This window comes from Carassius auratus, unplaced genomic scaffold (genome assembly GCF_003368295.1).
Source record: "Carassius auratus strain Wakin unplaced genomic scaffold, ASM336829v1 scaf_tig00216608, whole genome shotgun sequence".
NCBI lineage: Eukaryota > Metazoa > Chordata > Actinopteri > Cypriniformes > Cyprinidae > Carassius > Carassius auratus.
In genome coordinates this window covers 176,197-201,613 of record NW_020528660.1, presented here as the reverse complement: position 1 = coordinate 201,613, position 25,417 = coordinate 176,197, and the positions used below count along the sequence as shown (strand labels likewise).

The following is a 25,417-nucleotide window of genomic DNA, read 5'->3' as shown; positions in this document are numbered from 1 at the left end:
TAAACATGAGTAAGTCTCTTTTTATTCATGTATATACTTGTAGTACTAGTTTTCACATAACCTGTAAACATTTTACTAGTTAGACTTTTTCCAAAATATAATTAGATGTATAATCAAGTGAAACTTTATGAAGTTTCAGTAACAATATACAATACATAAAAGCTTGATGTAAATCATATAAATGTAACAAATAAATGTGACTGTAACAAATGTAATAATGATGTTCTTTCAATTTATCCCCCCTAATAAACCTGAAAAAATATTCTCAGCTCTTTTCAACATTAATTATAATAATAATAATAATAATAATAATAATAATAATAATGATGATAATAAATGATTTTTTTTTTTGTAGAAAATCAGATTAAGATAAAGATTTTCCTTTTCTAAAAATTGTATCTTAATTTTGATCAATGTTATAATCAATTGCCCGTATTTTATAAATAAGCAGCAAATATATAACAGACAATGTAATGAGGCGCTGGCAGGATCACTTGCATGTGACCTGGAGGGCGCCGAAACTCAGCGTGTGCCTCACAGATTTGAGAAATATAAGGCTATCTATAACAGAAAGCTTGCAATGTCTACTTTTAAACGAAAATATTAAAACCAAAATAAATAGGCAACTCTCTGATTATGTAATCCATAATGTGCATTTCTCTCTGGCGTTAGTCTGCATCGTCAACTTAATCTTTGCAGCGACACAGAAAACACCAGTTTATTACTAAACAATTAAATGTCTCCTTGCATATTTTGGAACCAGCAGGCCATTCTGGGTTGAGCGAGACCCCACGGAATGAGCGAACGGAGCGTAATATGGAGAAATGCGCAAACCCAAACCTGCTGAACAGAAACATAAAAATAGACATAGCCAGACTAGACTATTTTAGAACAAATGATGAGCTTATTGACGATTTTTTTAAATAATTCTTGACAAAAATAGAATATATTAAGGATTTTCCTTTTTTTTGCCTAGTTCCTACGTCTATGGCCCAATGACGATATGATGAGCATTTACTACATTTTAAAAATGCGGGTCAGGAAGCGGGTCGGGTACAATATTTTCTTTTCCTTTTTTTGCGGTCCGAGTTGCGGGCGGGTTAGTTGAAAATGTCGGTCGGGTGCGGGTTATTAATACATTGACCCGCGCATCACTGGTAAGTATGCAGGTGAATATATTGGGGTCTTGGCCTTCGGTGTATAGGTAAGTATGCAAGAAAGATACACAATCCTTAACTTCGATTTTCACCCAGGAAAACCCCAGGTAAACCCCATACAAAAAGGTGAGTATGCAAGGGCGATGCACTGGTATTTCACTCGGGGCGTACAGGTAAGTATGCAGAAGGACAATTGGGTCTTTACTTTGGACGTACAGGCGAGTATACAAGGGCAACTAGAGCTTGACTCTGGGCATACAAGTATACAAGGATAATACGCTGGCTCTTAGCTTTGGGCGTACAGAAGAGTATACAAAGGGCAACTGGAGTTTGACTTTGGGCATAGAGGTAAGTATACTATGACAATACTGAATTGATACAACTCACAGACCCTCGAAGAGGTGGATGCCAGGCTTTAGCCCTTTTCAGCTCGGGAGTCTAGAGAAGGTGTACGTGTCACGACAACTGTGGTCTTCTTCACCGGGGCAGACTTCCCAGACCAACACTCAACACGGTCACCACCAACCGTGGAAACACTCCCACGACGGGCCACATAGGACCGGGGATTAGTTCCTGGACGTTGGGGGCACCGATGCAGCAGACGGCCAGAGGAAACGTCACAGCCACGACAAGGCACCCGACTCCTTTTTCGCTGGTTCCGGCTCACCCACCAATCCTATTACGGTGGGGCCGCTCACACTGGTCACAACTCACAAGAGGTATATGGATATTCCACACTTGCAAAATAACTGTTGAAACGATGAATATTTGAAAGTGAAAAAAGTGAAAGTGAAGTGAAAGTGAAGTGACATTCAGCCAAGTATGGTGACCCATACTCAGAATTTGTGCTCTGCATTTAACCCATCCGAAATGCACACACACAGAGCAGTGAAAACACACACTGTGAGCACACACCCAGAGCAGTGGGCAGCCATTTATGCTGCGGCGCCCGGGGAGCAGTTGGGGGTTCGATGCCTTGCTCAAGGGGCACCTAAGTCGTGGTATTGAAGGTGGAGAGAGAACTGTACATGCACTCCCCCCACCCACAATTCCGTCCGGCCAGAGACTAGAACCCACAACCCTTCGATTGGGAGTCCAACCCTCTAACCATTAGATAACCGGATTCCAGATAACCGACATCCGACACAACTGGCAGCACGATCTCCTTCCCGCAATCCTAGCAGATCTTCAATGTGTGTTAACTTCATCACACAATGCATCTGAACACAATGCTCCAATAAAGATATTCGTATACTCGCTGTGTGTGTGTGTGTATCTCTCTTTGCCCAAGCTCCACAGTACACCATACACTCTCTCTCCAACTCTCTCCTCAGCTCCGTTGCACCCACAATAACTACTGGGAATCACCAACCACTTCCTGTGTTTCTGATGCCCTATTTATGTGTCTCCTCTCCACCGAATTGCCCAATCAGTGATCGCCACGCTCAACAAGACACCTGTTCCCAATAACACGCCGATTTGGGTTCGCCGGCGTTCCCAGAAGTGGCAGTGTTCGCGATATATGGTCCGGGCGGAACTAATCTTCCTCATTTTTGGTTCCGCCCCGTCACAGTCACTCCATCACAAAAGGAACTTACACTCCATTAAATCCTTCTGCTCCCCTGATCTGGAATTTCAAACGCTTCTGTGTTCACCATTCTGGCTACCGAGGGAATTTACAGCGATCATTATCACAGCTGTTTACATTCCCCCTCAGGCTAGCACAGACCATGAACTCAAGGAACTGTACAGGAATATAAGTGAGCCGGAAACCATGTACCCAGATGCAGTGTTTGTTACGGGGGACTTTAACAAAACCAACTCCAGAACAACAGCGCCAAAATATTTCCAACACATCAAAATCAACACGCGTGGTGATCATGCACTGGACCACGGTTATTCTCCTTTCTGGGACCCCTAAGAATTCCCCCCGCCCACCTTTCGGCAAATCCAGGAAAGCTGATGATCGCAAACAAGCCAGTTACGATCTCAGAAAATCCATCAAAGCCACAAAAAGACAATACAAAAGCAAAGCTAAAGAACAATTCAACACCAACGTTGCAAGAAGCATGTGGCAGGGCATCAACAACATCACAGACTTCAAAGGGAATAAACCAGCTTCTGTGAACATCGCCGCCTCTTTACCGGATGAGCTACATAACATTTATCTTCGTTTCGAGGCTCACAACCCCGCCCACACAGAGAGCACTCCCACAGCTGCTGCAGAGATGTGACGGGTAAATATCTGAAAGGCTGCAGGTCCTAATGGCATCCCAGGCAGTGTGCTCAGAGCATGCGCATTCCAACTGGCCGGTGTTTTTTCACAGACATTTTCAACCTCTCCCTTTGTCTGTCTGTGGTTCCCTTGTGCAAAAAAAAAAAAAAATCTACCATTGTGACCATACTAAAGAAAAACAAAATCACATGCTTAAAAGACTGTAGGCCGTTGCCCTCCCCATCTTCAGTAAGTGTTTTGAGAGACTCAGAGATTACATCTGCTCTGTGCTTCCTGCCTCATTGGACCCGCTACATTTTGCATATCGCAGCAACCGTTCTACAAACAATGCTATTGCTTTCACCCTACACACTGATCTCTCCCACCTGGAAAATAAGAACACCTATGTGAGAATGCGGTTTGTGGACTACAACTCATCATTTAACACCATAGTGCCTGCCATACTTGTTGCAAAGCTCCAGACTCTGGGACTAAACAGATCTCTGTGCAGCTGGATCCTGGACTTCCTGACTGGCAGAAGTCAGGTGGTCAGAATGAGAAACAATACTTCATCCCCGCTGCCCCTCAACACTGTGTCCCCAGCCCACTCCTGTACTCCCTGTACACACACTGATGCAGTGCTGAAGGCGGCACACCAGCGCCTCTTCTTCCTGAGACAGCTGATGAAGTTTGGAATGAGCCCCAGCATCCTCAGAACATTCTACACCTGCATTATAGGGAGCATCCTGACGGGCTGCATCACTGCCTGTTTCGGAAACAGCACCGTTGACAACCGTAAAGCTCTGAAAAGGGTCGTGCGAACTGCCAGCCACATTGTTTGAGGTGAACTTCCCTCCCTCCAGGACATCAACACCAGGCGGTGCATAAGGAAAGCCCGGAGGATCATCAGTAACTCCAGCCACCCATTCCATGGACTGCTCTCTCTGCTGCCCTCAGGAAGACATCTCCGCAGCATCCGATCCCACACTAGCCAACTGAGGAATAGCTTTTTCCCTCAGGCTATCAGACTGATGAACAGTCAGAACTAATACACCCTACAGCACCCGAATGCATATTAACACAATATGGTATGCCACGCACTGCACTTTAACTCCAACAGTTCAACACTGGACTACACATACACACTGCATTTAATACAATAAACTACCTGTTACCACCGGATACCATCCGATGCACATCCATGACATTTCTGTATCCAGTTCACGTACACTCTGTTGCACCTTAGCATATTTTCCATGGGTGTATATGTTTACAGAATGCAGAACGTGTACATTCTGTGTATAGTGTACAATGTATAGTATATATAGTACATTGTACAATGTAGTGTATAGTGTACATTATGTGTATAGGGTTTAATCTGTAGGGCTAACTGTGTGTATGTACATATTTCGTATAATGTGTAGTGTTAACTGTAAGTTTGTCTAATAGTACACGGTGTGTACTTGTTACGACCCGGCTCAAAGTCATACTATAAAGAGGACAACTGACAAGATTAAACAAATAATGTCTAGGGTTTCGAACACAAGATAATTATAGTAAATATCAACACAAAATCAAATCAATAAACAGTTGGAAATGAGGTTGGTAGAGTTGTGGAAATCATATGGGAACACAAATTCAGGAACCCACTCTTCAAACAAAAATCTCAAAACCCAAATGAGAGAGAACTAGGCAAAATTCAGGAGCTCCTTAAAAAGTTTGCCACAGGTGCAGCTGATCTTCATTAGAGCAATCCCGCCCACCAAAAAGGAGTCAGTCCTAGAACTCAAAAGATAAAAAGAAAACAGGGGCAGGGATGTAACACCTCCACCCACAAGACATTAAATAATCTGGATTTAATACAATTAATAAACAACCCCAAAATGAGGAAAAATAAATCTACACCAATTTAAATAGAAGAGAAAAAGATACCTACTAGTAAATGGGAATTCAGCAAGCACAAAGGGCCACATTTATGCAAGAATTCATATTTAGAAATCGCTCAAAAGGTCACAGGCTGGAACATTACACAGGAGAACATTTTCCTTTAATGTGATTGAGTTTGTTTCTGCAATCATATCCTTTACAAATTCATCTCATTAAGCGCTGGTTGGTAGTACAACTACACTGTAAAAAGACTAAAGGATTGTGATCAGTCATCACCTTAATAGGACTGCCGCTGCCCAAATAAACCTCAAAATGTTGAATAGCCAAAATCAATGCCAAAGCTTCCTTCTCAATTACAGAATAGTTTCTTTAGCCCTATTCGGACGGGACTAGTTTCACAGGGGGTCGTTAGAGAAATCTGCGTTTCACAGACGTACTCGGTGATTTCAATGCCGTCCGAATCTGCCACGTCTGTGTTTTTCTCACATAACCTCTGTGATAATTCCAGAGCAAATTACCTACTGTTTTTCAGCAAACTCAGTGATCCTCTGAGAAAACCAATCCCGTCCGAATGCGAATGTCTGTGATTGCCGGTGATATTTTATTTCACAACACGTTTCCTTGTGTGTTTTGGCCAACGAGAATTACCGGTAGATGCTCTACCGCGCGGATGTTTGATATATTTGCTTAGCAGCAAATAGATATTAATAAAAAAAATACAAATAATAAAATCAAGAGCAAGATCGCGTAAACTGTTAATACCGGCTATTATAATATCAGCATCAGGTAAGATTACTCACGTTCATTTATGTACTCAGTTACATAATTTTTTAATTACATTTAATAAAAAAAAGGAAAACACGTTAAACTAAAGGAACCACACATTAACATGGTTTTGCTATACTAGCCATTTAGTATTTATTGTGTAATAATACTAAGGCAATCATTCTGAATGAATGCAATGCACGCATACAGAGCGCGTGATCTCTGTGACGCCCAGATGCACAAATCAGACCCTCCCACCTCTGTAATAAACACGGAGATACTAGTCCCGTCCGAATTGGTACATGAAAATCACAGACGTCAGGTGGTAAGAATCAAAACTCAAACGTAGTTTAGAAAACTAGTCCCGTCCGAATAGTGCTTTTGATGGATATTGAACTTTTTGGAAAAGAAACACTGGCATCCCCTTTTCACTGGCATCTACCGCCAGTATAAAACGAGTCTCGAAATTTGGGGCTGACAAGACAGGGGCATTCACTAACAATGCCTTGGCATTATCAAAGGCCTGCTAACAATCGGTAGTCCACACAAAATCTTTTTTTGGACTTACCAAGTCAGTAAGAGGACTCACTACACTATTATCGGGCTTTTTGTCCAAATTTTGCAAGTCATTCCCCAAAAACCTTCTCAAATCCTTACGAGACTGAGGCACAGGAAAAAGATCTATAGCTTCCACTTTAGCACGAATTGTTCATACCTGACCCTGCCCCACAATTTTGCCCAAATAAGTGATGGTGGCTTTGGCAAATTCACACTTGGCCAAGTTAACAGTCAGATTAGCAGCTAACAAACGATCTAATATAGCCTTCATTGGAGTTATACGACTACTCCAATCAGAACTATACACCACAATGTCGTCCAGATATGCGTCACAGTTGTTTAACCCTGACATCACTCGATTTAATAATCTCTGGAAAGTAGAAGCAGCATTTTGCATGCCAAAAGCCATAACCTGATATTCCCATAACCCATCTGGGGTCACAAATGCAGAAATCTCTTTGGCTCTGTCAGAAAGAGGAACCTGATAGTTTAGATCCTACCGGTCCGATCGCTACCATTTTGTTTGCTTAAATGGGGTGTCATCTCATTTATCATCCGTAAAATATGGAGTGCCACAAGGATCAGTCCTAGGTCCCCTTCTATTTTCAATAAACATGTTGCCCCTTGGTAATATTATTAGAAAATACGGAATTAGCTTCCACTGTTATGCTGACGATACTCCGCTATATATCTCAACGAGACCAGATGAAACTTCCCAATTATCTAAGCTAACAGAGTGTGTTAAAAATGTAAAAGATTGGATGACAAATAATTTTCTCCAATTAAATTCGGATAAGACAGCGATATTAATTATTGGACCAAAAAACACTACACAGAATCTTGTAGATTACAATCTGCAACTAGACGGATGTAATGTTACTTCCTCTACAGTCAGAAATCTGGGTGTTATATTAGATAGCAATTTGTCTTTTGAAAATCATATTTCCAATGTTACTGTAACCGGAATGAGTATGTTGTGCGGTTAGGTAGGTAGATGACGTAATGGGTGGGTGGCGTATAAAGTCTCGCGGGCGTCAAGGAAACAGCGTTTGCTCTCGTTCTACGCTTGGTGAGCGAGTTTGTGTTTCTTCCTCTGCTGGCGCGTTGAAGGAACGGCTTGACCCATTGTGTCCGAAAACTCTGAGTGAGTAAACCTGTTGTTTTAATCATGTTTATCATAAAGGAGATGCTTGGTCGTAAGATTCGCATTTACCATAGTAAATGTGTTTTAGGATTGTTCCGGTTTTAATAATCGAGGTGAGAGCAGAGTGCACTTGTCATTTTGCGCTTTGTTACGACCACTGGACGTAAGTAATGATTAAGCTAGTTTTTTAAAGACTTATACACTTTAAGTATCCTTTAAAGGAGCATTAATACCTTAGCAACGTGAGTATTTTCTTGATTGTCAAATGTAGAATGTGGTGTGTAATAAAATTTAAATGGTTTTAATTACAGGACATCAAAACCTTCTTTGGCAAGTGGCCATCGTTTTTTTCCCCACCAAACTTGGGATTTGGTTGTTTTGTTTTTTTGATTTGTGGCATTCATTTTGCAGGATCTGCCTGTCTTATTTGAATGGTATAGTGCTGTATTGGGAGGCCTTGTTTGATTTGTGTGTTTTACGTATAATGGTTTGATTGGGTTTGATTTTTATTTTCTTTATATTTTTTTGATTGGGTTTGACTTTTGGGTTTGTTTTTCTTCTTCCTCCCATGTGGTATATTTCCCATTTTAGTATTCTAGGTTGATTTGGGTGTTATTTTGAGTGCCATTCTTATGTTTTCTTTTGGGTTAAAGTATGATTTCTCTGTTTAATTAATGTGAATATCAGTCTAATGATTGGTTTCTCTTATTGAATGTTGTTAGATTTCGATTTGTTTGGAGTGTTATTTCTTTTGGAAATTAATTTGGTTTACTTTAAATCCATTCAGAGTGGTGTTTAATTGTTGTAATTAGTTTATTTTTTTATTGGTTTCTTTGGTGTCATGGATGGTTTTACCAAGTCCTTCTACTCTTAAGAGAAGATAAAATTTTGCTCATTCTGGAAAATAAAGCAACCCTTTTTGTACTCTGGCTTCTAGTTCATTTATTTGAACCACCTGTGTGATTCAAAGAAAAACAAAAAAAGAGATTAGATCATTGTTAGGGTCCCACGTCCTAGAATTTGTGAGTGGCGTAGTCAATTTCGTCGACTATTTTATAACAACCAGCAAGCCTAGGTCACACTTGGCGTAGTCGGCAGGGTCCCATACATTAAAGAAGCCTGAGTGCAAATGGTTGTATTGTTCTAGAGTGTGTATTTTGTGGGGTGGGGAAAGAAACGGTGGTCGCAACTGGCCGAGAATTTAATTTTGTTACGAGCGGTGATCCTTATCTATCATCAGTTGTCTTCTGGTTTGCTTTTGTGTGTATGTTACAGATTGCTATGGAGGAACAACTTAAAGTCTTGACAGAATTGGTACAACAATTGCAGACAGATAACCAGCAACTTCGGCAAGAACTTGTAAGGAGGCCTGTTGAGGTTGTTGATGAGGCTCAATCTGCTAGTTCTAGACTGGATGTTGGTGCCCGTCCATCTGTTAACATCTCGGCATCTGAACGTTATGTTTATGTTCCACGTGAAAGAAAGTGTCCCAGGTTTTCTGGGAGGAGGTCTGTTGATTTGTTGACGGCAGAAGACTGGGTTGAAGAAGTACGTAGGTCTTTGATCGTTCGGCCGGTTCCAGTGGCCGAGAAAGCTTTGTTCGTCTATGATCTTTTAGATGGAGAAGCGAAGGCTGAAGTAAAGTTTCACCCATCTAGCGACCGGGATGATCCTGAAAAAATCTTTATAATCTTGCTTGAGATGTATGGTTGTTCTCAGTCTTTGGTTGGTTTGCAGAAGCAGTTTTTTCAACGTCGCCAGCTAGAGGGAGAATCGCTTCGTGAATACTCGCACGCCCTCATGGCTCTAATGGAGGCAATGAAACGTAAGAACTTGACAGGCATTTGTAACCCCGACCACACCTTACGTGATCAGTTTATTGAACACATGCGGGATAATACCCTTCGTAGGGAGCTGAAACGACAGGTACGGTTGAATGCTGAGATGTCGTTCCTAGAGGTTCGTGCTGAGGCTATACGGTGGGCAGATGAGGGAGGCACTCCTAGTATAAGACCTCGAGCTCATTCTTGTACTGCAGATGTTCAGGTGGTGGGTACGTATAGGTCAACTCAATTTTCCTCTGAATCCACTAATGAATTGGGTGAGCTTAAAGATTGTCTCCGTAAGCAACAGACGCAGTTGGATGCTATTTTGAAGCACTTGAGTATAAATCCATCAAATCCTGTAGGGGGTGCTGTAGGCTCCCGGCCTGTTTCTGCCCGGTTCCAAGCCGACGGCAAGCCAATCTGTATGCGTTGCAATAAAGCTGGCCATATTGCAAGGTTCTGCAGATCTGACTTGGCAGGCATGCACGTGAATGTGAGAGAGGGTGTAGGAATTGGTCCGGGACCGTCATCCCATGGGCAAGGTCGAACGGTTGTACGGGAAACCCCCGAGCAGCCGGAAAACTAGCACCCTCTGGTGTTGGGAGCTTGACACCAGAGGGGGGTTCTTCTGGCTCTAAAGGGGTATTTGAGGAAGATTGGGTCCAACTTATTGGGCAGTGCCCTATAGTGGAAGTTTGTTTTGGGGGGGTGAAAACTCCCTGCTTACTGGACACGGGGTCTATGGTGTCAATGGTCACAGAGAGCTTCTTTGAGTCTGCATTTCCACTGCATATTAGGGAATGTTTGAAACCTTGTAGCTGGTTGCGGTTGAAGGCTGCAAATGGGCTGGACATTCCCTATTGTGGCTACTTGGAGCTGGAAGTCGAGGTTTTGGGTAGGATCCTCCCTAAAATGGGGATACTAATTATGAGAGATCCACTAGATCCTCTTATACGGCAACAAAAGCTTGCAGTCCCAGGTCTCTTGGGCATGAATGTTTTGAATTGTTGCTATCAAGAGCTTTTTTGTCAACACGAAGAGCGTTTATTTCCCTCTCCCGCAGTTAAGCAAGCCGGGAAGGAGTGGAAGCAGGCCCTGTTGGAGTGCCAAAGTTTAGCTCTTACTGCCGAGTCTGGGTTCTTGGGGAAGGCAGTTGTAAGGGCAGGATCGGCTATACGTGTGCCAGCGGGTTCCCTGCAATGGGTTCCTATAAGTCGCAGTCAAGGTATGGCACGTGTTATTACTTCTGTATTCTTGGAGCCTCCAATGGGGGAGTATGGTATACTACCTGCGAATATCCTCATCTCAAAGTGTCTATTACCAGTAGAGCAGGGCGTAGTTCATGTTCCGGTGGTAAACTTGGGAGAAAAGGACCAATGGCTTAGGCCAAAAACTTTTTTGGGCCAATTGTATGTGGTTAATCTGCAGTCAACTTTGGAATCTGCGTTGGGGGAGAGCGGGAATAGCCAGGATATGGTGAGCTGTAATCAGGTCATGGAGGCAGGTAGTGGGCTATCTTTGGATTTCAATGAGGCGTCATGGCCTTCATTATCCACTACGCAGTCTCAGCAGGTTAAATGCCTTTTGACCCGGTTTAGTTCTGTCTTTAGCAAAGAAGGGGGTGACTTGGGGTGTACTCACCTAGTCCAACACGAGATCCCAGTGCTAGACAATGTTCCTGTTCGGCAGCGTTATCGCCGGTTGCCCCCCTCTCAGTATGAGCAAGTCAAAACTCATATTAGTGAGCTGCTTGAGCAGGGTGTAGTTCGGCCTAGTTCTAGTCCTTACTCATCACCTATCGTGATAGTGCAAAAGAAGGATGGGAGTATCCGTCTTTGCGTGGATTACCGCCAACTTAATGCGAAAACACGGAAGGATGCTTACCCACTTCCAAGGATTGAGGAATCACTTGATGCGCTGACTGGTGCTAAGTGGTTCTCTACTCTTGACTTGACGAGTGGGTACAACCAAGTCCCAGTGATCGAACGGGACAAAGAGAAGACTGCTTTCTGCACTCCTTTTGGCCTCTTTGAATACAACAGAATGCCTTTTGGTTTGTGCAATGCACCCAGTACTTTCCAAAGGCTTATGGAAAGGATTTTTGGTGATCAACGGTTCCAGTCCCTTTTGTTATATTTGGATGACATAGTCATCTTTTCTGGTTCCTTTGAACAACATCTTCAACGGTTGGAGATGGTTTTGGGGCGTCTTCAACAAAATAACCTGAAATTGAAGTTCCAAAAATGTAAATTTTTTCAAGAAAGGGTTAAGTATCTTGGTCACATAATTTCCTCCCAGGGAGTGTCCACTGACCCAGAGAAAATCAGCGCTGTAGTTGACTGGAAGCGACCCAGTAACCTTTTGGAGTTGCGTTCCTTTTTGGGTTTTGCATCATACTACAGAAGGTTCGTAGAGGGTTTTGCTCAATTAGCATCACCTCTACACAGATTAGTAGGGGAACTCCAAGGTAAGGGTAAGAAGCGGGGTTCAGGCACTGACACCCTTTTGGAAGGACGATGGACAGAGGCGGCGGAGAATGCCTTTGTGGCTTTGAAGAAGTCACTGGTAGAGGCCCCAGTTTTAGGCTATGCTGATTTCACAAAGTCATTCGTGTTAGAGATAGATGCTAGTCAGGTTGGTCTTGGTGCTGTATTGTCTCAAGAACAGGAGGGCCAGCGGAGGCCTATCGCTTATGCCAGTCGGGGCTTGCGCCCTGCAGAAAGAAATATGTTAAACTATAGTTCCATGAAGCTGGAGCTTTTGGCCCTTAAGTGGGCCATCTCCGAGAAGTTTCGGGAATATCTGCTGGGTGTCAAGTTCGTGGTGTTCACAGATAACAACCCCTTGAGTTACCTTCAGACCGCCAAGTTGGCTGCTTTTGATTTTGAGCTGAAATATCGTCCTGGGACAGCCAATCGCAATGCGGATGCACTCTCCCGTCTTCCTGTGGACCTAGCTCCTAAAAGGGTTAGGGAAATTGCTTCTGGTATCACTTTGCCTCATGAACTTTCCTTAGTTCAGTGTTTAAGCTCTGCTTCGACCTGTACTCAAGCTTCAGAAATAGCAGCTTTGCCCTGTCGTGAAAAGGCAGATATGCAAGTTCTTCAGGCGGCAGATGTGCATATTGCTGCATTTCTGAAATACTGGCAAAGAGGAGTGGCCCCTACTCGTTATGAAAGGGCAAGGGAGTCTAAGGAAGTAATGGAATTTGTTCGCCAATGGAAACGTATTCGACAAGTAGATGGTGTTTTGTATAGAGAAGTTTTCTTGGCTCCAGGGAAGGTTAGAGTGCTTCAGGTTTTATTGCCTGAGGTTCTAAGGGAGGAAGTGTTGGAGAGCCTTCATGACCATCATGGGCATCAAGGTATAGAGAGGACAACCACCTTTGTGAGGGAGAGATGTTTTTGGCCTAATTTGCACCAGGATGTTGAGCAATGGTGTATCAAATGCGAGCGTTGTGTGGTCTCTAAAGCCTTACGCCCCAAAGTTCGTACAACCATGGGGCATTTGATGGCTTCAAAGCCCTTGGAAATTCTCGCAATTGATTTTACACTTTTGGAGCGGGCCAGTAACGGATGTGAGAACGTGCTAGTAGTGACTGATGTGTTTTCTAAATTTACCCAAGCGTACCCAACCCGAGACCAAAAGGCAAGTACTGTGGCTCGCATTTTGACGGAGCGGTGGTTCTATGTTTATGGTGTGCCAAAACGCATCCATTCGGACCAAGGGCGGAATTTCGAGGGAGAATTGCTTAAACAACTGTGCCACCTTTGTGGGATTCAGAAGAGTAGGACTACAGCATATCATCCTGAGGGAAATGGGCAGTGCGAAAGATTTAATCGCACTTTGCATGATTTATTGCGTACTTTGCCCATCGAAAAGAAAAGGGTATGGCCGCAGTCTTTACCTCAGTTACTTTTTGCCTATAATACATGTGCCCATCAGTCCACTGGTTACTCCCCTTATGAACTTATGTTTGGCCAGAAGCCAAAACTTCCTGTGGATGGTCTTCTAGGGATGGAGGAAGGAGGCACTCCAGTGACTGCCCAGGATTGGGTGGCGAGCCATCGGCACCATCTGGCCTCTGTATATGTTAAGGCTAGGGAACAGCTGGGAGTGGCAGCAGCCCAGCGAGCACATCATCATCCAGAGTCTGTGCCTATTTTGCCAGTTGGTACGCTGGTTCTGTGTAAGAATCATTTCCCAAGCCGGCATAAGATCCGAGATGTGTGGGGCTCCAAGGTGTATGAGGTGGTAGAGTGTTTAGATATGGTAGGCACTGTGTATAAGGTAAGACAACAAGACACAATGAAGCATGTGAAGAATGTCCATCGCTCGGATCTGCGAGAGCTCCCTGATGGGTACGTAACCTTGGATAAAAGTGAGGGTGTAGTAAATATTCCCCCCCCTGTAGGATTGCTGTCAGAGTACGACCATCTGAGACCATTAGCTGAGGAAGAGGAAATGTCAGAGGAAGAGACTGTGGTTTTTCATGTAGCCCAGGAGGGAGGTTCGGTGGCAGCTGTTAGGGAGGATTTGGGTGAGTCAGAGCCAGACCAATGTTTAACTGGGGTCCTTCATCCCCCAGAGTCCCAGTGTCCAGTGGAGCAGGTACTTGATTTATCGGGCCCTGGCTCTCACCTCGATTTTTTAGAACGAGAATCCGAGCCAGAACGGGCGGAACCTTTGTTACGCCGGTCGCTTAGGACGAGGGCTGGCCAGCATTCAAATGTATTCAATCTACCAAGACCAGTGCGATCCTTGGAAAATCAAAAGCCACCAAATTCAGCCTCCGTTAGTTCCCTCTATGTCCCTTTTAGACCTTGGGATTAGAATTGGTTATGATGGAGTTAAATGTTGTCACCGGGACGGTGATCTTTGAAGGAGGGGGTGGATGTAACCGGAATGAGTATGTTGTGCGGTTAGGTAGGTAGATGACGTAATGGGTGGGTGGCGTATAAAGTCTCGCGGGCGTCAAGGAAACAGCGTTTGCTCTCGTTCTACGCTTGGTGAGCGAGTTTGTGTTTCTTCCTCTGCTGGCGCGTTGAAGGAACGGCTTGACCCATTGTGTCCGAAAACTCGGAGTGAGTAAACCTGTTGTTTTAATCATGTTTATCATAAAGGAGATGCTTGGTCGTAAGATTCGCATTTACCATAGTAAATGTGTTTTAGGATTGTTCCGGTTTTAATAATCGAGGTGAGAGCAGAGTGCACTTGTCATTTTGCGCTTTGTTACGACCACTGGACGTAAGTAATGATTAAGCTAGTTTTTTAAAGACTTATACACTTTAAGTATCCTTTAAAGGAGCATTAATACCTTAGCAACGTGAGTATTTTCTTGATTGTCAAATGTAGAATGTGGTGTGTAATAAAATTTAAATGGTTTTAATTACAGGACATCAAAACCTTCTTTGGCAAGTGGCCATCGTTTTTTTCCCCACCAAACTTGGGATTTGGTTGTTTTGTTTTTTTGATTTGTGGCATTCATTTTGCAGGATCTGCCTGTCTTATTTGAATGGTATAGTGCTGTATTGGGAGGCCTTGTTTGATTTGTGTGTTTTACGTATAATGGTTTGATTGGGTTTGATTTTTATTTTCTTTATATTTTTTTGATTGGGTTTGACTTTTGGGTTTGTTTTTTTTCTTCCTCCCATGTGGTATATTTCCCATTTTAGTATTCTAGGTTGATTTGGGTGTTATTTTGAGTGCCATTCTTATGTTTTCTTTTGGGTTAAAGTATGATTTCTCTGTTTAATTAATGTGAATATCAGTCTAATGATTGGTTTCTCGTATTGAATGTTGTTAGATTTCGATTTGTTTGGAGTGTTATTTCTTTTGGAAATTAATTTGGTTTACTTTAAATCCATTCAGAGTGGTGTTTAATTGTTGGAATTAGTTTATTTTTTTATTGGTTTCTTTGGTGTCATGGATGGTTTTACCAAGTCCTTCTACTCTTAAGAGAAGATAAAATTTTGCTCATTCTGGAAAATAAAGCAACCCTTTTTGTACTCTGGCTTCTAGTTCATTTATTTGAACCACCTGTGTGATTCAAAGAAAAACAAAAAAAGAGATTAGATCATTGTTAGGGTCCCACGTCCTAGAATTTGTGGGTGGCGTAGTCAATTTCGTCGACTATTTTATAACAACCAGCAAGCCTAGATCACATTACAAAAACTGCATTCTTCCATTTTAGAAACATTGCCAAGCTACGAAACATGTTATCAGTTTCTGATGCAGAAAAGCTAGTTCATGCATTTATGACCTCTAGACTGGACTATTGTAATGCACTTCTAGGTGGTTGTCCTGCTTAGTCAATAAACAAGCTACAGGTAGTCCAAAATGCAGCAGCTAGAGTCCTTACGAGGTCAAGAAAATATGATCATATTACCCCAATTTTACAGTCTCTGCACTGGCTATCTATTAAGTTCCGAATCAGTTACAAATTATTACTTCCCTATAAGGCCCTAAATGGTTTAGCTCCTGCGTACCTAACTAGCCTTCTACCGCGCTACAACACATCACGCACCCTAAGGTCACAAAATGCTGGACTTTTGGTAGTTCCTAAGATAACAAAGTCCACTAAACGAGGTAGAGGCTTTCTCACATTTGGCTTCCAAACTCTGGAATAGCCTTCCTGATAATGTTCGGGGTTCAGACACACTCTCTCGGTTTAAATCTAGATTAAAAACGCATCTCTTTCGCCAAGCATACGAATAATGTATCGGTTAAATTGTGAGTGTAGTTGCATCTGATCAAATGTGCATTTTTATTCATTAGCTTGGGTTAAACTAATTTTACTTTGTTGGATCAGCAGCTATGCTAATGACGTCTCTATTTTGTTTCTATGTTGTAACTAGGATTTACACAAGCTCCAGTCTGGATCCAGAACACTCGAGAAGAGATGATGCTGACCCTCAGAGGACCCCAGATGATGCTAACCTTGAATTAACAAACAGAACTAACAATTTTTGCTAAATGTGTGACTGCATCATATAATAACTATTAATTACTAATATTGATAGTTCATCATCTAGCTGACTACGTCTTGTATTTATTTTTTTCTAAAATCCTGTCAAAAGTGCACAAACTACTAGCTACTACTAAATATTGTAGAAACAATTCTCTGTAAAGTTGCTTTGTAACGATTTGTATTGTAAAAAGCGTTATACAAATAAACTTGAATAAACTTGAACCTGCCAGTAGCCCTTCAACAGATCTAACTTGGTCACATAACTGGCAGGCCCTACCCGGTCAATGCAATCATCCAATCTAGGTAAAGGATAAGAATCTACTTTAGTTAGAGCATTAACTTTACGGAAGTCTGTACAGAACCTCTGAGAGCCACCAGACTTGGGTACCAAAATGTATGGCGAACTCCAGGCACTTTGGCTTGGTACAGCGATTCCATGCTCAGTCATATAGGTCACCTCTTTGCTCAATAGTGCACGCTTTTCAGGACCAACCCGGTATGGATGTTGTTTCACAGGAGCAGCATCTGAAACATCAATATCATGCACCACAAGATTCGTTTGGTTAGGCACATCTGGAAACAAAGGAATAAAGGAACTAATCAGTTCTACAAGAGTAGACCTTTCCATCAGAGGCAAATGAGAGAGATGAGCCTCAAGATTAAAGAGAATTTCAGAGTTATTTAACCGAGGTACAGGTACTTGCACATTACCAAGTTCCTCCGGAAAAACGGGCACACACAGTACAGCCACGTTATTGGTTAATCTGTTTCTGGCTCTAACAAAGTACTCCTTCAACATATTAATATGAAACAAACGACTACGCTTACGTCTGCCTGACGTAGAAATGACATAATCTAGATCAACAACCTTGCGTTCAATGGTGTAAGGCCCTGAAAACTGTGCCTGTAATGATGAACCATGTATAGGAAGCAAAGCCAGAACTTGATCTCCTACTGAAAAATCCCGCTTCTTAGCCCTCTTGTCATACCAGGCCTTTATCTTTTTCTGTGAGACAGCCAAATTAGTATGAGCAATTTCACAGGCTTTACTAATCCGATGTCGAAAATGACTAACATAGTCCAGCAGATTGGAAGAATCAGATGCCTCCGCCAGCCATTTCTCCTTTAATAATTTCAATGGACCACAGACATTATGGCCAAAAACCAATTGAGCATGACTGAACCCCAGGGAATCCTGTACAGCCTCTCTGGCGGCAAAAAGCATGAAATGCACCCCTTCATCCCAGTCCCTCTGGAACTCAAGACAGTAGGTTCTTAATATGACTTTCAGGGTTCGATGAAACCTCTCAAGGGCTCCCTGGGACTCTGGGTGGCAAGCACTAGAATGGTAAGATGAAATACCCAACTGATCCAGCACCTGCTCAAATTTTGGACATAAAATTGGACCCTTGATCAGACTGAACAGTTTTTGGAAACCCGAACATTGAGAAGAACTTCAGCAAGGCCTGTACCACAGCGGGAGCTGTTATCTTCCTTAAAGGAATGGCCTCGGGGAAGCAAGTAGATGCACACATAAGTCAACAAATACTGGTGGCCGCGTTTGGTTTTAGGTAATGGACCAACACAATCTACTAAAACTCTACCAAAAGGCTCCTCAAAAGCTGGAATATGATGCAAAGGAGCAACAGGTATAGTTTGGTTGGGTTTACCTGTTACCTGGCAAATATGGCATGTCTTACAATAACATCTCTTTTTAGACCAGGCCAATAGAAATTCTGCAATATACGATTATATGTCTTATTTATACCAAGATGTCTAGCCATACTACAGTCACGCGCTAGCTTGAGAACTTCTTCACGAAAAACCTGAGGTACCACGACCTGAAAAACACTGCACCAGTCATCTTGTTCAGACAAAGATCGAGGGCACCATTTTCTCATTAGTACTCCGTCCTTCTGGAAAAACCCAGATGACAACTCATTCACCTCTTGCTCTGTACTCAGTTCATCTAACAGAGAAGACAAAGAAGAGTCTTTACGCTGTTCTAAAATGAGTTGATCCCTTGTAATCAATGATTTTCTGTAAGGAATGTCGGGATGTTTCTAACACTTCCTTACCTATCATTATCTCCGATTCAACAGACCCATCTTTATCTCCACCCTTCCAATCACACTCCCCAAAAAAGGTATCGGCCAAATTAAAATTCATACCCCCTTCAACGGTGGAACTAGAAGTCTGTTTAGACATAGCCCGTGTCACCGCACATACTGAAAAAAACATACTGAAAAAACATCTGGAAAAGTCTGAGACAACTCAAAGCTCTCACCTGATATAGGCGCTTCGGTAACTTGAGGGCTAGGTATAACTTTAACTCCTGCCAAATCATTGCCCAAAATGAAGGAAACCCCTTCAATTGGCAAAGAAGGTAGCACTCCTACTACTACCTGACCAGAGACCAAGGGTGACTTTATACCAATGCAAAGTAAAGGGACAATGGTACAGCCCATTTTAACCCCTGTTACCAAAACTTTAGCACCTGTATCAGTCTGGTCAGACAGAGGTAATACCCCTTAAGTAGTAACGATTGTGCAGCTCCGGTGTCCCTGAGAATACGCACTGGAACACCACCGTCCTGTCCTGATAAAGGGACAGCTACAGTTGTTAAAAAAGGAGTATAATCAGTGGAACCATCACTACTTTCAATGTTCTCCCCCTTCGGAGAATGGCGCTCAAAACACTTGTCACTTGGCAAAAGGGGCAATTGGCATGCAGTAGTTAACCCCACTGGCTTGGTAGATTTTGCTTTCTTATTGATAAAAAAAAAGCACTCCGATATCTTATGACCTGGCGTTTTGCAATAGAAACAAATCTTATTTGCCTTGACAGGAACTGCCTGAAGTTTCCTAGGAGAGGTTGAACCAGAACTAGATCCGGCCATGACCAACTTACTTCGACTCTGATAGAAGTTTCTTTTTAGGTCACGATTTCCAAACTTTGAAACCTTCTGTTCATTCAAGTAAGTAACTAGACCTTCTGGGAGACAATTCTTAAACGGTTCTAAAAGAACCAACTCCCTGAGCTGTTCTTTGGTCTCAACCTGCTTAGAAGCACACCACCTATCAAACATGTTCTCCTTTTCTCGAGCAAACTCTACAAACGTCTGCTTCTCATTTTTTATTTAATTTCCAAAGCGTTGACGATATGCTTCGGGCACTAACTCGTAAGCATGGAGAATGGAGGTTTTAACAGTATCATATACAGCACTCTGTTCTAGACTAAGTGCCGAATAAATCTCTTGAACCTTACCCGTAAGCACACATTGTAAAAGCAGCGTCCAAACCACTTTAGGCCACTTCAGTGTAGTAGCAACTCAAAGTGGGAGAAACACTTCTCTAACGCTTTCAGAAAAAGGAAGAACCATCCTTATATGCTTCCCAATATCAAAAACTTGCTCTACCCTTTGAGGAATCTCGGAGGGAACAACAAAAGGTGAAACAGGCGGTTGGCCCTCAGACCTCCGACCTGCCAACTCCAGCTCCTTTTTTTAAGGTCAAAAGCCCGCTCACACTCCTTTTCCTGTCCCTCCAATTTCCTAATCTCAAGTTCTCCCTGCAGCTCTTTCACTTTCAAAGCTAATTGGTCTTGTTCTAGACGACACCTCACTAACTCCAAATCCAACTCTTTCCCGTAACGCCATCTCTTTCAGCTTGACTTCACTGCCAACAATGTTCACTGCACCTGTAATTTTCCACCAAAAAAAGTTATTTTCCTCTAAAGTGCCCTTTAAACTTTTTAAGATCGACGCTTTAAGTTTCTTATCAGCACTAGTAAGTTCTATATCATAATGAGCAGCAACCAACAACAGCTTCTCATTAGTGCACTTTTCAAGTGCTTCCTCAGAAGGCTCTTTCAAAAAAAACGTCCATATTAGAAGCCATAGCTAAACTCTACACCTTACAAACAGTAGGCACTTTAGGAGTTCTCAAAAACACCACAGTATCCTTTCAAATATATTTCACAAAAACAAGGATTTAAACTTTTGACCAGCTCCATTTCCACACAACTACTAAAAAGGTCATTTTAATCTGCACCAGTCAACAAGTCAATCACTTACCCGAACACTATATAGGTTTACCAAAAACCTCTCAACAGGTAACATGATAACACTATGGTAATCTTCAAAAAGAAACCTCCCCATAAATCACCAAAATCATGCCTAAATTGTTGACCACATTCAACAACCTAGCATGCTACATCACCACCGCATTATACCCAAAACATTGACATACCCACAACTTCGGTTACTGGTGCAAAATTACTTACCAACCTGAAGAAAGTGGGAGTGAGAAGAGAAGAAAAAACCTGCTCTCTCAAACATAACTTTTCACAAGTTCCCAACACTAAACAATGATGCTAAACAAAACACCACTGAACATGGTTATCTTAGACAGCAACTCCGGTACACACACACACACACACACACACACACACACATATATATATATATATATATATAAAAAAATGCTCTCTAATCTTCAAAGGCTTACCAGGCTCGGGGCCACTTTAAACGCTGAACTTCATGTCACCTGGCAAAAAAACAGGCCCTGAATAGCATCCACCCGGGATACCTTCAAAAATAACAAACTAACTAAACAAACTAACAAAATAAACAGTGTGCCGTTGGAAGGATTGACTAGCAACCCAGCTGGAACACTCTAACTAACCAGAGACTCCTAATAATCCAATGCCCCTTTCCACACTGCACTCAACAAATAAAACCTCAAATCCAAACCATTAGTGATCCCGGAAAAGGCCCCAATTTATGTTACGACCCGGCTCAAAGTCATAACATAAAGAGGACAACTGACAAGATGATTTCAAATTAAGAAATTGTAAGTTTATTTAATATTAAACAAATAATGTCTAGGGTTCGAACACAATATAATTCTAGTAAATATCAACACAAAATAAAATCAATAAATGGTTGGAAAGAGGTTGATAGAGTTGTGGAAATCATATGGGAACACAAATTCAAGAACCCACTCTTCAAACAAAAATCACAAAACCCAAATGAGAGAGAAATTGGCAAAATTCAGGAGCTCCTTAAATAGTTTGCCACAGGTGCAGCTGATCTTCATTAGAGCAATCCCGCCCACCAAAAAGGAGTCAGTCCTAGAACTCAAAAGATAAAAAGAAAACAGGGGCAGGGATGTAACAGTACTGACCATATGTATGTGCATATTGCACACTTTCACCTGCTGAAGTCTGTTGGTTATATGTTAACCATTTCTGCAATTTCTGGAGCAAGCTCCCAAGAATTTCACTCAAGTGCTGCTTTACTTGACTTGACGAAAAACTTAATTCAAGAAACTCCTCTGTGAGCACTTAACTGCATCATGCTGACTTGGGGAAAAAAATCCTTCTATTCTTTCACTATTTCTTAAATCCCTCCTGGTTTCTAGTTTTTATGATGATCCTTGACCATGTTTGAAACTTTGCATTATTAGAACTTCTTTTATTGACTCAAGACGAATCACTTGTTGAATTGCTCATTTTGAAGTCAGTTTGGATAAAAGTGTCTGGTAAATCAGTCTTTTTCAACATATTAGGTATACAAATAAAAGTTAATATGTGCATATTTTTAAATAAAAATTTTATATGCAAATAGTTGGAATCTATTATTTTATGATTGTATAAATGTAAATGTATATAAAAATGTAAAACACCAGATTGTTTTTTCAAATTTCAAATACTGTCCAGGGAAGATCAGTTTTTAATGGCACTTGATGCCTGGTGAGTGGTAATGTATACAGGCCACCAGGGCACCATACAGACTTTATTAAAGAGTTTGGTGATTTTACATCTGAGATAGTTCTGGCTGCAGATAAAGTCTTATTAGTTGGTGATTTTAATATCCATGTCGATAATGAAAAAGATATATTGGGATCAGCATTTATAGACATTCTGAACTCTATTGGTGTTAGACAACACGTTTCAGGACCTACTCATTGTCGAAATCATACTCTAGATTTAATACTGTCACATGGAATTGATGTTGATAGTGTTGAAATTATTCAGCCAAGTGATGATATCTCAGATCATTATTTAGTTCTGTGTAAACTTCATATAGCCAAAATTGTAAATTCTACTTCTTGTTACAAGTATCGAAGAACAATCACTTCTACCACAAAAGACTGCTTTTTAAGTTATCTTCCTGATGTATCCAAATTCCTTAGCATATCCAAAACCTCAGAACAACTTGATGATGTAACAGAAACTATGGACTCTCTCTTTTCTAGCACTTTAAATACAGTTGCTCCTTTACGCTTAAGAAAGGTTAAGGAAAACAGTTTGACACCATGGTATAATGAGCATACTCGCACCCTAAAGAGAGCAGCCCGAAAAATGGAGCGCAGCTGGAGGAAAACAAAACTAGAGGTATTTCGTATTGCTTGGCGGGAAAGTAGCATATCCTACCGAAAAGCATTAAAAACTGCTAGATCTGATTACTTTTCTTCTCTTTTAGAAGAAAACAAACATAACCCCAGGTATTTATTCAATACAGTGGCTAAATTAACGAAAAATAAAGCCTCAACAAGTGTTGACATTTCCCAACACCACAGCAGTAATGACTTTATGAACTACTTTACTTCTAAAATCGATACTATTAGAGATAAAATTGCAACCATTCAGCCGTCAGCTACAGTTTCGCATCAGACAGTGCACTATAGACCCCCTGAGGAACAGTTCCACTTATTCTCTACTATAGGAGAGGAAGAATTGTATAAACTTGTTAAATCATCTAAACTTACAACATGTATGTTAGACCCTATACCATCTAAGCTCTTAAAAGAGGTGCTTCCAGAAGTCATAGGTCCTCTTCTGACTATTATTAATTCCTCATTGTTATTAGGACATGTCCCCAAAACCTTCAAACTGGCTGTTATTAAGCCTCTCATAAAAAAGCCACAACTTGACCCCAGAGAACTAGTTAATTATAGACCAATCTCGAATCTCCCTTTTCTGTCCAAGATACTAGAAAAGGTGGTATCCTCACAATTATATTCCTTCTTAGAGAAAAATGGTATATGTGAGGATTTCCAGTCAGGATTTAGACCGTATCATAGTACTGAAACTGCTCTCCTTAGAGTCACAAATGATCTGCTCTTATCATCTGATCGTGGGTGTATCTCTCTATTAGTTTTATTGGATCTTAGTGCTGCGTTTGACACAATTGACCACAACATTCTTTTGCATAGACTTGAACACTTTGTTGGCATCAGTGGAAGTGCATTAGCATGGTTTAAATCGTACTTATATGACCACCATCAGTTCGTAGCAGTGAATGAAGATGTATCATATCGATCACAAGTGCAGTATGGAGTACCTCAAGGCTCAGTTCTAGGGCCGCTACTCTTCACGCTTTATATGTTACCCTTGGGAGATATCATCAGGAAACATGGTGTTAGCTTTCACTGTTATGCTGATGATACGCAGCTCTATATTTCCTCACAGCCCGGTGAAACACACCAATTTGAAAAACTAATGGAATGCATAGTCGATATAAAAAATTGGATGACGAGTAATTTCTTACTGCTAAATTCAGAAAAAACAGAGGTGTTAATCATAGGGCCAAAAAACTCTACTTGTAATAACCTAGAACACTGTCTAAGACTTGATGGTTGCTCTGTCAATTCTTCGTCATCAGTTAGGAACCTAGGTGTGCTACTTGATCGCAATCTTTCCTTAGAAAGCCACGTTTCTAGCATTTGTAAAACTGCATTTTTCCATCTCAAAAATATATCTAAATTACGGCCTATGCTCTCAATGTCAAATGCAGAAATGTTAATCCATGCATTTATGACTTCAAGGTTAGACTACTGTAATGCTTTATTGGGAGGTTGTTCTGCACGCTTGGTAAACAAACTACAGCTAGTCCAAAATGCAGCAGCAAGAGTTCTTACTAGAACCAGGAAGTATGACCATATTAGCCCGGTCCTGTCCACACTGCACTGGCTCCCTATCAAACATCGTATAGATTTTAAAATATTGCTTATTACTTATAAAGCCCTGAATGGTTTAGCACCTCAGTATTTGAATGAGCTCCTTTTACATTATACTCCTCTACGTCCGCTACGTTCTCAAAACTCAGGCAATTTGATAATACCTAGAATATCAAAATCAACTGCGGGCGGCAGATCCTTTTCCTATTTGGCGCCTAAACTCTGGAATAACCTACCTAACATTGTTCGGGAGGCAGACACACTCTTGCAGTTTAAATCTAGATTAAAGACCCATCTCTTTAACCTGGCATACACATAACATACTAATATGCTTTTAATATCCAAATCCGTTAAAGGATTTTTAGGCTGCATTAATTAGGTAAACTGGAACCGGAACACCTCACATAACACTTTCTACATCATTAGAAGAATGGCATCTACGCTAATATTTGTCTGTTTCTCTCTTGTTCCGAGGTCACCGTGGCCACCAGATCCAGTCTGTGTCCAGATCAGAGGGTCACTGCAGTCACCCGGATCCAGTACGTATCCAGACCAGATGGTGGATCAGCACCTAGAAAGGACCTCTACTGCCCTGAAAGACAGCGGAGACCAGGACAACTAGAGCCCCAGATACAGATCCCCTGTAAAGACCTTGTCTCAGAGGAGCACCAGGACAAGACCACAGGAAACAGATGATTCTTCTGCACAATCTGACTTTGCTGCAGCCTGGAATTGAACTACTGGTTTCGTCTGGTCAGAGGAGAACTGGCCCCCCAACTGAGCCTGGTTTCTCCCAAGGTTTTTTTCTCCATTCTGTCACCGATGGAGTTTCGGTTCCTTGCCGCTGTCGCCTCTGGCTTGCTTAGTTGGGGTCACTTCATCTACAGCGATATCGTTGACTTGATTGCAAATTAAAACAGACACTATTTCA

General features: G+C 41.8%; 1 protein-coding gene and 1 pseudogene across 1 annotated transcript; one reads left to right on the top strand and one right to left on the bottom strand.

The window, feature by feature from the left end:
* The window catches only part of LOC113098679 (NACHT, LRR and PYD domains-containing protein 12-like), a 110,152-nt pseudogene that overhangs the window by 38,831 nt on the left and 45,904 nt on the right, over positions 1-25,417 (bottom strand).
* Positions 7,599-10,595, top strand: LOC113098681 (uncharacterized). Its single transcript, XM_026263714.1, has 2 exons — positions 7,599-7,889; positions 8,038-10,595. Exon 2 carries the CDS (start codon positions 8,993-8,995, stop codon positions 10,136-10,138), a length of 1,146 nt encoding a protein of 381 aa, XP_026119499.1. The 5' UTR covers positions 7,599-7,889; positions 8,038-8,992; the 3' UTR covers positions 10,139-10,595.

Coding starts and splice junctions, on each gene's coding strand:
- LOC113098681 (XM_026263714.1), top strand. CDS start 8,993: ATGTTACAGATTGCTATGGAGGAACAACTTAAAGTCTTGACAGAATTG.